We start from the raw sequence: 13,330 nt of genomic DNA, 5'->3' as shown, positions 1-13,330 counted from the left end.
TTGAAACCTGAGCCAACACAGATCCAGACGTTTGGAGATGCTAAGCTAAGAGATGAAGCCCAGAATTTGCCCAGGAGAAGTTAAGTGAGAACCCACAGAACTTTAAAGAGAAAGCCACTGGAATCAGAAGCTGAAAGCAGTGCAACCTGGGAGCAAAGGACCAGCAGTCACCTGCCATGTGCCTTCCCAGCTGACAGAGGTGTTCTGGACGCCATCGGCCTTTCCTCAGTGAAGCTTCTTTAGCAGTTGCTGTATGGAGTAATGCTCCCTTTCAGAGCTGTAGAACTCTCTCTCTGAGTCTCAGGTGTCACTCAGATACCCAAGTTCCAGGAGACTACCAGGTTATAGCCAGAGAGCTCAGCATCTCAGAATTTAGAAATAACTGTTAAAACTCAGGAATAGATGTGACTGCTCTTTACAATAAGCCTTATTGAACATTCTGTATTCCTAAATCATTGATTGCCCACTCTCTTCCCACGTTCTATCCCTGATAACCTAGAGATTCAATGCTCAGAGATTGCTCATTGTAGTTAGTTTATATTAGTGAGACCATACAATATTTGTCCTTTCATTTCTGGGTTATTTCACTCAACATAATGTCCTTCAGGTTCATTCACCTAGTTGCGTGCTTCACAACTTCATTCCTTCTTGCAGCCTCTCAATATTCCATTGTATGTATACACCACAGTTTGCCTTTCTGTTCATCAGTCATTGTACCTTTAGGCCACCTCCATCCATTGCAAATCATGAATACTTCTGCATGTGCTGGTTGAATCTTTATGTACCCCATAAAAAGCCATGTTCTTTAATGCAGTCTTGTGGGGGGAGACCTTTTGTGTGTGGGACCTTTTGATTAGGTTATTGCAATGGAGATGTGACCCATCCAACTGAGGGTGGGACCTTTGATTATATTATTTCCATGACAATGAGACCCCACCCATTCAAGGTGGGTCTTAATTAGTTTACTAGCACCCTCTGTGAGAGGATAAAAGGCAGAGACATTTTGAAGAAAGCTCAGAGATACTTAGAGAGGAAATGCCCAGAGACATTTTGGAGACAGCCATTGAAACCAGACATTTAGAGGTGCTAAGCTAAGAGATAAAGCACAGAGTTTGCCCCAGAGAAGATTAGTGAGAACCCACAGATGCTTAAGGAGAAAGCCACTAGAATCAGAAGCTGAAAGCAATGCAGTCCAGGAGCAAAGGACCAGCAGACGTCAGCCACGTTCTTACCCATGTGACGGAGTTGTTCCGGATGCTATTGGCCATTTCCTCAGAGAATGTATCTATCTCTTAATGCCTTAATTTGGACATTTTCATGGCCTTAGAATTGTAAATTTGTGAACTGATAAAACTTCATTGCAAAAGTCCAAACCGGAAAAAAAAAAAAAAGCAAAATTGAAAGACTGGGGCTATGAAATCTGAGGGAGAGACATGTGGATGGACCTATGGAAAAGACAAAAAATGGAGTATCTTTGTGTGATATATCTTAATACCCACCTGAAAACATCCATTGCAGAAGAAGCAGTAAATCAACAATAGACAGCATGGCTCACACAGAATATGTCAGTCAGCATCTGTACCCAGTAACCAGTGCTTATGTAATAGACTAATAATGGTAGCAATGGAGGCTACAAAATGGTCCAATAGCATGGGCTCCCTCTCAAAAAGGCTGATATAGCTATTGTTGCTGTTAAATGGCCAACCTGCAATAGAGACCAATACTGAGTCCCTGAAATGGCGCCATCTTTCATGGAGATCAACAGGGTGGCAAGTTGATAACATTGGACCCCTTCTACTTTTGGAGGGGCAATGATTCATCCAGACATGAATTAACACAATATTTTTTGGGGGTGGGGGGAGTGTCCTAGATGGCACAACTATCTGAGAGCTCACAGAATGAGATAGTCTACTAACATGCAAATTCTTTATAATGTTGCCTTATACCCAGGGACTCATTTCAGGTATGGCAGAATGCACATAGCCAAAGGACCAACTGGTTGTACCATATATTGCATCATCTAGAAGTTGCTGGAAAGATAGAATGGTGGAATAGCTTCTTGAAGGTACAGGTGAGGCATGGGCTTGCAGACGACACCCTATGAGGTAAGATGCTGTACTCCAGGATGAGAAATATATAACCAATAAGTGGGCTATGTAGGTATTGCAACAAAGGGGTAAAAATAGACATGGCTCGACTCACTATCACTTCCAGGGACCCACTTAGGCAATTTGTGCTTCCAATCCCCATAACTTTAGGCTCTGTAGGTTTAGAGGTTCTGATTCCCATGGGGCTCAGTAAGAGCCTCACTAAATTTAAGGCTTTGTCTATTGCCCTGTCATTTTGGGCTCCATCTACTTGTAGCCTATCAAGTAAAGAAAGGACTTACTATATTGAAAGAGGTAATTGCTTCTGAAAATCATGAAAAGCAAGGGGCAGGGAGGAATTTGTTTGGCATTTAGGTGATCTACTGGATTGTCCTGATATTCTCATTACCAGTTTTATCTGTACAAGGGCAAGTACAGTTATAGTTTGTCCCAATAATCCCCCTCTTTTTTATTTTCACAGAATGCAGGAGAACCTTGTCTACATATAATGGACTTGAGAATCAAGTTGATCTGAGTAGACCAAAAGTTAAAATCTACTGGCTGAATGTAGTGAGTACTGTTGGTATCTGCCCAGATCTGCTTTATCAAGCCAGTGTACCCATCTCCCAGCTAGTGTGTGAGTTGCAGGATGGAGGGGACTGCCAAGGCTTACATATGCAACTACTCCTTTTTCTAGAGAATTGCCTTGCTCATCTTGCCTGAGAGATTTTGCACCCTTCTTAGGGCAGCCCCAGAAAATGTCCAACCAACTGTTGGTATAGAAGGATAGCCGTCTGTGGTGTATTCCATTTTTTGAGTGGTCCCCATGGAATTAGATTGAACCTAGAAATCAGCTGATACTGCATTCTTTCTTAGCCTCTTCCCCTGCCCTATCTTACTCCCCAAATTCCATTTCTCTTAGAGTCCTTCCCAAAGTCTTCTGCATCTGAATTCTTGTTTCAGACTGTGCTTCAGAAAATCTTACCTAAGACAGATGGAGAAAATCACATAACCATGCTCACTTGTCTCTTTAAACTTATGACCACTTCCATCAGGAAGTGTCTTGGATCCCTAGCCTACTATCCTTTTCAAATAAATCTACTCATTACTTCCCATTTCAAGTCTCCACTATACTCTCCTTTTCCTCACTTTCAACCTATGATCTCTATTATATTTTCACTGAGAAAAATAGATGCAATTATAAGGGAAACATTTATCTGTACACCAACAAATCTGCCCCCTCCCCCCTTTTTTTCATATGTCCCTTTTTACTCTGCCTTCCCTAACAATATAGCTGTTCACATTTCTATGAGACAGGTTATAGTTGGGAAAACAGAAGCCTTTTGGGGAATTACAAGTAGTAAGGGTGTTAGTACAGAGAAACATAGGTTTAAAGAATAATTGGAAGGGTTTAGGGACTAAAGGTCAGGAAAATCACTTCTAGAAGCATGTGACTAACAGGAACTCACTTGGAAGTTATTGTGAGTGCCTGGGATCTCAGGGAGACCCACCACCTCCAAACTTAACTGCCTGTAGCACTAAATTTCTTGATTTTCAGGAGTTCAGATCATGACACGCACATATCTGCAACTGCTTTCAAGAAAAATGTTTTTTTCTCTTCTGCCTTCCCAATCCACCTGTCATTGGCTGGCTCCATCCAGAACTATATAAAGAAATGGATTCTGGGAAATGTAGTTTCAGGCTTCCCTTCGAAGTAAAAAATTTTACGTTGGCTTACAAGGATCAGCCAATGGCATTCTCTTGTGCTCTTCCCCGAACTTTCCCCCCTATAACCTCATTCACTATCTTCCATCCATGTGGGCCTCCTTGCTGTTTCTTGAACCATCAAACATTTTTCTTCCTCAGGACCTTTTCTAAATGTGTTACATTTCTATTACAAGGAAACCGATTTCCTCAAATGCTAGAATGTAAATTTCACCAAGGCAGGAATTTTTTCTGCTTTATTCATATTTTTAAGCATCCAAAAGAGTGGTTGAAATATAGTAGGTGATCAAAAATTATTTATTGAATGAAGGAACAAATTCAAGGCTTGCTCTCTCAGTTTACAGATTATATAACACTTCAGAAAGGTTTTTTGTTTTATTTGTTTTCATTTTTTTTTTTTTTTTCCTAATTTACTTTTCTAAAATAGCATACCATTTACTCCATTGGACATTCTCTACCCCCTTTTCCTGCATTCTTTTCTTCTAGGCCTTGGGATTATAGAAACAAAACAGATAGCCCATTCTCCAATGGAACAGGAATAAACAAAAATGCACAAAAATATGTCAAGTGATGATAAGTGCTGTAAAGAAAATAAAACATGCTAAGGGAACAGAGTGTGATGGTGGGAAGAAAGTAAGAAAGGTTACTTCTCTGATTTTTGCCATCCTATTCTATGAGAGCAAGGAGTTTCTCTTTTAACTCTCCTATCTTTGGTGCTGAAAATAGTTCTCTCTAAATATTTATTGAAAAAAGACTGGATACTTTGTCATATTCCTTCCCCAAGGCAAACAGACAAAGATAAATTACCTGATTAAATGAGGGAAATGACAAATGGGAGAACTGCTGAGGAAAGAAAACATCAGTTAATACTTCAAAAATATTATCTCACATTAACAGCATTGGAGCTCCCATCAACTGACAGTCAGGTTTAGTCATTATCAATCCAGATCTAGGATATGAGGTTGGATGATCTACATACAGTGAGATCTACTGACACTCTATCAGGGCTTCAGTGATGGATGTGAACAAAGATACTACGAAGTATAACATTAGTTAGCTACTCAACTACTACCACTGCAGACAGACCAAAAATAAGCCAGGAGTTGTGGATCAAAAAAAAAAAAAGTATATAAATTGGATAATTCTGACTATGAAAAAGAATAGAAAATAAGAGATTTTAGAGGATATTAAAAAGTACATTACTAACCATAAACAACTAACTACTGAATTTTCTATAGCATCTCAACCAAGAATGCTAGACTGCTGCTCTCCATTCATAGTTCAGACGAAACCAGAAATAATGGATGCAGCAGATTGGGTTTTCCAAAAATGCTTGCAATAATTTTTCCTGTCTTACAATGATCCTGGCTCCCCGCCCCTGACCCCCAGTGCCCGGTCATCTAGAAGTGGAGTCTAATTACTTTCTCTTTGAAGCTGGGTGAACTTAGGACCAATAGAATAATGAATATGATTCTGTGTCTGTCCAAGGCTGGCCTGTAAAAGGTGATGCAGCTTTTGTCTTATTTCCACTGTCACACTCTGTGAGTTCCCTGTGCTGCCATGTAAAAATCCGACTACTTTGAGAGTTTCATGTTTGAGAGGTCGTGTGAAATTGCTCTAATCTGCAGCCCAGCTGAGCTCCCAGCTCCCAGCTAGCATCAACGACCAGCCATGTGAGCAGCCATCTTGGATGTGCAGCTTTACAATGCCTGCAATCATAGCTGACATCTGACGGCAATACTTGAGTAATCTCAAGAAACAACTGCCCAGTCAAGCCCCTTCTGAATTCCAGATGCACAAAGTAAAATGGTTGTTTTAAGCTACTAAGTTTTGGGATAATTTTGTTAAACAGCAATAGTAACAATGGGCCAGTTAAGGAAGTGACACTGAGAGAAAGTACACAAATGGCTCGAAGGACTTTCATTAAAATATGGGCTGATGTAATTTGCTTCTGTCCTTTTCTAGGGCCAGATATATAGTTGTGGCCATATTTGGAAAATACAATTTGCCACAGCTGGCTTCTGTGCACTTACTTGTTCGTACGAGCTTGCCTGGTAATCCCGCTGCTCCTTGCCAACTTCTGTTATCTGTGGGCTTTTGTGATATGATTCATCTCCTTGAAATGCTGCCATATCCCCATTCTAGCTGCTTTCTTGTCTTAGCTAGTCTCAGGCATAGCATCGACTTAAGAAAGAAAGAACCAAGAATTATGTATGTCAAGTTTTAATAGATAGGTTTGGATACAGTCCTAAAGTAAAGAAAAGGTAGCACCAAATAACAGTTTTTCAAAGTCTATGTTAATCCCCAGGTTTCCTGGGAAATAAATCTGCTGCTTTACCTAGGAACTCATTAGGAAATATGGATGTTAATAAAGAATCCATTTGGAAAATTTTATTATATTGGATTCCTTTTTTTTTGCAACTCAAACAGAAATCAAGTTTTCACTTTTTCTTTTTTATGTGTAGCTGCTGCTAGTCATTTTTACTGACTGGATGATACTGTTCTAATTGTTTGTTTTATTTGAAGAATGATCACTTCATTTTATCATGAAGGTCTCAGAAGGAACTTACCCCATATTAAACCTGAGTAGACTCTAGCCATATGTGGCTGTTACAATTTAATTAAAAACACTTCAAGTGCTCAATAGCCACATGTGGCTACAGGTTACCAATTGGACAGCACAGATACAGAGCATTTCCTTTATCACAGACTGTTCTATTGGTGATAAACTAATCATTTTATGTTCAAATTTAATTGTATATAATTATATTTTTGAGGACATTAGTATATGTTTAAACAAAGAGAATTTATACTTAATGAAAATATATTGTCAAAATCTGTGCAGGATCTGATTGATATTTTACCTATGTGTAAGCAAAAGTTAGCCTGCTACAGTTTCATGAATGCTGGTGTAGACACAAGACTCCTACATTTGAGATGAAGGACAGTATAACTCATAGTAGCAGCAGTAACCCACGTATTAATATTTTTCACCAGTTACCAGAGCCCCAGTTCCCACGAGGCAATGTGAAAAAGGCCAAATGACACTTGAACATATGGTGGATTTTGTTACAAGAAAGAAATGCTAGCTTAGGGAACCCGAATCTTTTATAATTGGCACTAAGCATGCCTGCCCTTTGCTCCAGTGGGAGCCATTTTCTTTATTATACTGGACAGTGTGCCTGCTCTTTGCTCTGGAGGAAGACACGCTCTATCTTCCAAAGCTCTTCTCTATAAAAAATATCCTAAACACATTCTGAAACAAAGGGCACTCAATATGTTGCTCACAAGATGTGCAGAAAAATGAGAGATTCATGGAGAATTGCCTCCCAACACATTTTTGCATGTGAGTCAGGAAATATGTAGAATAGTTTTGCATATCTCCTTGACATATCATCACTTTATGGGGTTTGTAACATCCTCCTCATTTTATAGATCAGGAAATTAATACATAGAGAAGTTAAATTTACTGAAAGTCACAGTGTGTAATTATAGGCCTAGGATTGGATTCCAAAATAAACCATACTGAATTGTATATACACAGACAAAAAATTATATATATAATCCATTCTTCTTTTTAAATGGTAACAAACCTGAAATCTCCATTTATTCATATATATATTTATATGTAATGAGTGCAAGATATCAGGCACTATTCTAAAGTGCTGGAAATGTAGTAAACAAGACAGATAATTCCTTGCTCACACAGCTTACGTTCTCATGGAGAGAGACAGACTATAAACATAAGCTAAAAAACAGAAACATAATATATTAGGTGGTAACAGTGCAAAAATAAGGATAATATGGATTCAGAGAGTTGAAGAAGGGTATGCTATTTTATATAGAGTGTTCAGGAAATGTTTTCGGATAAGGTGACATTTTAACAGAGACTTGAAGGAATAGAGGGATTAAGACGTGAAGATCTGAGCCACATGTGTTACAGGCAATGCAAAGTCTCTGAGGCAATCGTGTGCTTGCATAATAGAGGAAGAACAAGGAAGCCAGTGGGCTTGGAGCACAGAGATTAAGGGGATGAGTGCCAGGAAAGAAAGTCAGAGAGGGAATAGGGGTGAGGTCATGTAAAGCCTTGTAGGCACCTGTACATACTTTAAGATTTATTCTAAGGGAAAAAGGAAGTCATTGGAAACTTCTGAGCAGAGGAGTTTTGTGATCTGACTTATGTTTTTAAAGGATTACTCTAGTTTCTGTATGGTGCTGAAGCAAGAGCATAAGCAGAGAAATTAGCAGCACAATAAATAAGCAAGAGTTGTTATTGGCTTGATGTAACAGTGGGGGCGATGGAGAGTAGTTGGATTTAGGATACCTTTCTAAGGTATAGCCAACAGATTTTTATATGCTATTAAAAAGACCTATTTTTTATATCAAACTTTTAGTACTTGTAAAAGGGGTTGATTTATTAAAAAAAAAAAAACAAAAAACACAACAACAACAAACAAAACCAATCTTATTTTTCTTGGACTTTAAGAAAGGCCCCACTGATAAGTGCTAGTGAATGTAAATGCACACTAGCTTTACTCTAGGTAGGCAGTTGTGATCAAATATCCTAAATATGAGAGGAATCACAAGTTGTGTATGATGCCTCATGTCACTTGGCATTAAAATTAAGTATTTTTGTAAAAATGTAATAGAATTCATGATAGAATGCATAATAGAGGAACTTTATGAATTCCATATTATCTCTAACCTCCATATTAACTCTCTGAATCCATATTATCCTTATTTTGCACTGTTACCACCTCTATTATGCATTCATAATAGAATTCTTTTACCACTTTTTTAAAAACACATTATCCATTCATTGACAAATACTTACTGAATATCTGAACAGCAAGTGTGAAGGCCCTAGTACAGGAGTTTGGCACGTTATATGAATCGAAAGGAGAAAGCCCTGAGAGCCAAGGCCTGAAGTGCTCCTCAGGTTAGTTCTCAGATGAAAGTGGAAACAGAGAAGTCGTGATCAGAAAGGTGAGAAGGAAGTGAGCATTAAAGTGCCACAGGTACTTCAAGGGAATAGTCAACAGTGTAGAATAATGCTCATTGATCTAGAAAGATAAGAGAAACAAAAGTATTATATGGATTTGGCAAGGTGGATATCATTAGTGGCCTTAGCAAGAGTAGTTTTTGCTCATTGGTGTGGTAGCAAGACAAATGCAAATGGGTTGAAGAGTGAATGATAGGCAAGGAAGTGGAGAAAACATGGTACACTATTCTTTTAAGAAATTTTGCATTAAACAAGGACAGAAATAAAGAACTTGAGGGATATGTGAAGTTGGAGAATTCAAACATTTTATTTGTTTTTTTTTTTAAATAGACCATCTTGTTTTAAATAAATAAATAAAACCGTATGCAGAGATACATTGAGAATTCATGATCCCACCCTGACTTCATCTCCCATTCTCGACAGGTAACCATTTTTTTTTTCATTTTTTTGTGAAAACTTTCAGTGTTTCTTTATGAAGATAAATATGATCATATAGCCTTATGCACCTCATCTTCAAGCATATGAAATATATTATTCTGCACCTGAATTTTCCCATTTAACAATATATTTGGGAGATATTTCCAAATTAGCATATAGAGTCACCTTATTTTTATAGCATTTTTTTGATGCAAGTTTATTTAAGCAGCTCCCTATGGATGGAATCTTGGTTTGTTTCTAATATTGTGCTGTTACAAACAATGCCAAAGTCAACGCCTTGGTAAATATTTCATACTGCATATGCCCAGGTGTGTCTGTTGGATAAATTCCCAGAAATGAGATTGCTGGTTCAAAAGTACATGTTGTTATAATACTTATAGATATTGCTAAATTGATATCCATAGGGTTATATAATTTTACATCACCATCAGCAATAAATGAGAAGGCCCTTTTCCTTATACCCTTGCCGACTGTTGTTAAACTTAATTTTTGCCAATCTGATAAGTGAAAAATAGAATCTAAGTGTAATTTCAATGTGTTTCTTTTATCATGGATAAGGTTGAAAATTCTTTAAACACTTAGGGAGTTTTTATCCTTTAACTGTCTGTTTAGGTCCTTTGCCCATTTTTCTACTAGATTGCTTGTCTTTTCCTTGACTTCTAAGGGATCTTTATTTAAGAGATTAACCCTTTATTTAAGAGATAGTTCTAGTAAAGGGAAAGATTTTTAAAGATGGTAGATAATAGGTCATATTTATATGCTAAGGAGAATAGTCAAGTAGAGAGGAGAGGTTAAAGACGCAGGTAAGAAAAGGTGATAATCAGGAACATTTCTTGAGAGGGGGAGAGAAGATAAGTTCTAGAACACATGGTGAGACATAGTAAAAAGGTAAGAATAATAAAGATAATAAATATATACAGTTAAGTTGGTGTTTAGGGTGCTATGAAAATGAGGATGTCCCCATCTGATGACTTGTATGTTTGCAATTAAATATGAGTGATGTGAGTTGCAGATATTTTTCCCAGTTTGTCATTTGATTTTGTAGTGTTTTTCCAAGCAGAATCCTTCCTCCTTTCCTCTCTTTCCTTCTTCCTTCCTTCATTTGTTCCTTCCTTTCTTCCTTCCTTTCTCCCTTCCTCTCCTTTCTTTGCCACCTACCTTCTTCTTTACTTTTCATCTCATTATTCCTTTCTTTTTATGAATTCAAATATTTTCATTTTTCTTTTTAGCTTGTGAATTTTGAGTCATAATTGGAAAGGCCTTTATCTCTCCAATGTTATAAAGAAATTGGTCCATATTTTCTTCCAGTGCTTTTATGGCTTTAATTGTTTTACACTTAAATATATCACGTATTTAGAGTTTATTTTGGCATATAGCGTGTAGTACAAATTTAACTTTATCTTTCCCAGATGGCTGTCTTGTCTGTCCCAAGACCATTTATTGAAAATTTCATCTTTGTCCCATTGATTTCACTGTTATTTTATAGTAAAATCTTGCATATTATGATATTGGTCTGGACTTTTTATTATATTCCATTGTTCTATTCATGAGCCAATACCACATTGCTTTAATTGCTGAGAGTTTATATTATGTATTAGTAACTGATATGACTCATTGATCTTTTTTTCTCAAAGTTATCCTAGATATTTTCCTGGTTTATTTTTCCACATGAACGTTCAAATTATTATTTCTAGTTCTAGAAAAAGGAAAGATTTTTTAAGATGGAAGATAGGTCATATTTATATGCTAAGGAGAATAGTCAAGTAGAGAGGAGAGGTTAAAGATGCGGTTGAGAAAAGGTGATAATCAGGAACATTTCTTGAGAGGGGGAGAGAAGATGAGTTCTAGAGCACATGGTGAGACATAGTAAAAACGACATTTATTCCATGGTAAGAAGAATAAAGATAATGAGTATATACAAGTAAGTTGGTGTTTAGGGTGCTATGAAAATGAGGATGTCCTCATCTGATGACTTGTATGTCAGCAATTAAATATGAGGGAAGGTGTCTTAGTTTGCCATGCTGCTATGACAACATGTATTTAATGTCTAATATTTTTGCATGCATCAGGAAGGCCATGTCCACTTGGGGTCTCTCAGACTTAGGTCCCTGTGCCTGGATATGTGTGGGGTTCTAACTCGCTACTGTGAGTCACTCTACAGTCTCTGCCCATGGTGGGAGGGACCAGGTTGTGCTGCCTCTGTGTGACTCCCAGGATGCACTGGACTGAGTGAGAGAGAGGGTAACAGGTAACAGACTGGCAGTCCAGGACAGAATTATCCTACTTCAGATTTTTATGACTCTTATGTTCCACATTTGTGGAGTCCTTTTCCAGTCTCTACCATCCTCCAGAGTTCTAAGTTAGTGGAATTTGTTGTTTTATTCACTAAATCTCTGGGGAGGCTTATGTCACCATGTTGATGATATCATTTGTCATGATTCCTTGTAGGTTTCTTTTTATTTCATCTTCATTCTTGAAGGATATTTTAGCTGGATATAAAATTCTGGTTTGACAGTGTCTGTTTGTTATTCAGCCTTTCTCTGGCCTTCATAGTTTTGATGAGTTATTCTTGTGGTTCTAGATTAAAGGAAACTCTGGAGCCTGATTCTTCTAGCTGAAGATAAGAACAACTGTGCTTTTTACACTATTATTGTAATAAAATTTCTAATGAACTATTTACAAACTATTCAAATTCCTAGGCCTTCCTGCCTCTGATCTTGATGTTAATTCCAGGGTTCTATTATGGTCTACTCTTTCCCTGTATTATTATAGAATTCTACTGCTCTGTTGGATTTAATCATCAATTTGACCCTATTACTTTATGTAGCTTCCCCAAACTCCCAAATGCTTTGAGCTTACCAGTTTTCATGCTCTGCTGTTTCATATTTGTTCAATCATTTTAATATGAGTTTAAGAAAAAGGAGATATGACTATTCCATTTCTTTGATGGAAGTTTAAATTTAAAACATCAGAGCAAAAAATCAAAACATTAACTGAAAATGTTTTTTATTGAGTTATAGGACACTTAAAAATAAAATATTTGAGTAAAATTTAACCGTTTATTCAAAACTAGAAAACTTAATATTAAAAAGTACATTCTTTACTATGTATTTAAAATGTTAACCACTTATTTATTATTTAAGTCTTTAAAAGTAAGACAAAGATTTAGTTATGCCCTGAATCCAAAGAGGAAAAAGAATAATCAACCAAAGTTTGTTAATAAAACATATTAAAATTAATAAAACATGGCACATGCTTAATCAATGTTTAGTTCCCTTACTCCATTTCATATTAAAGAATGACATACTCTCTTCTCACCCCTCCTGATAAACTATATGAAAATCTCATACACACAAAATCTTAAAGTCTGATCTCCTTTAACATTATTTGATCATAAAGTTCTTTGGTCAATGGAACATAAGATTTTTTCAAGTTATCCATAAAGTAAAGTGGGTCAGAAATTCTTGATGGATTAAATCCTTCTTCAGTCAAATGAAACTTCTGTAGTTTAAATGTTTCTGTTGTTTCCATTTTTTCCTACAAAACAATTACCAAGATGAATGGAATCACTCTATATTATCTATAATAGTTGTAATATAGAAATAAAATATTTAAATAGCAATGACTATAATATTTAGTTATAACATTTTTATATCCAATGAGTATTTCTATATTTATTAGTAAAAATTCTTTGAACCTTAGAAATTAAAAAAAAAAAAAAAAAATGTCCTCCAGAACATTTAAATTTTTAGCTTGATTTATACTGGTTAATTTTATTCAACTATTGTCTCATCCAATATTTAAGAATTATGAATGTAAGTCAACAAGGTAAATTCAGATATGTAAAAAATATATAGGCTTATCTCTACAATTCAATGTGAATTTAATGCTATGAATAGACATTGCTATTAGACACCAAGGAACTAAAAGCTCTGAAAGACAGCCATTTCTATTATAAACACACAAAAGGCAGAGTACTGTAAGAACCAGAGGGTAAAGAATGCCCTAAAACTTGGGTTCCCAAACTATACAATGAGGTCTCCTAGGGCATCTCAGTGAAATTTCAGGGTCCCTATGG

General features: G+C 36.6%; 1 protein-coding gene across 1 annotated transcript in view; it reads right to left on the bottom strand.

The window, feature by feature from the left end:
* Positions 1-12,277: 12,277 nt before the first annotated feature.
* Positions 12,278-13,330, bottom strand: part of SLC27A6 (solute carrier family 27 member 6) — a 62,690-nt gene continuing 61,637 nt past the window's right edge. Inside the window, exon 10 of the mRNA XM_037801930.1 lies at positions 12,278-12,789. Coding sequence (XP_037657858.1) covers positions 12,613-12,789 — 177 coding nt within the window. The 3' untranslated portion in view covers positions 12,278-12,612. The remainder of the gene's footprint in view (positions 12,790-13,330) is intronic.

The sequence above is a fragment of the Choloepus didactylus genome, chromosome 13 (genome assembly GCF_015220235.1).
Source record: "Choloepus didactylus isolate mChoDid1 chromosome 13, mChoDid1.pri, whole genome shotgun sequence".
Taxonomy (NCBI): Eukaryota; Metazoa; Chordata; class Mammalia; order Pilosa; family Megalonychidae; genus Choloepus; species Choloepus didactylus.
This window is presented reverse-complemented; position numbering and strand designations above follow the sequence as displayed.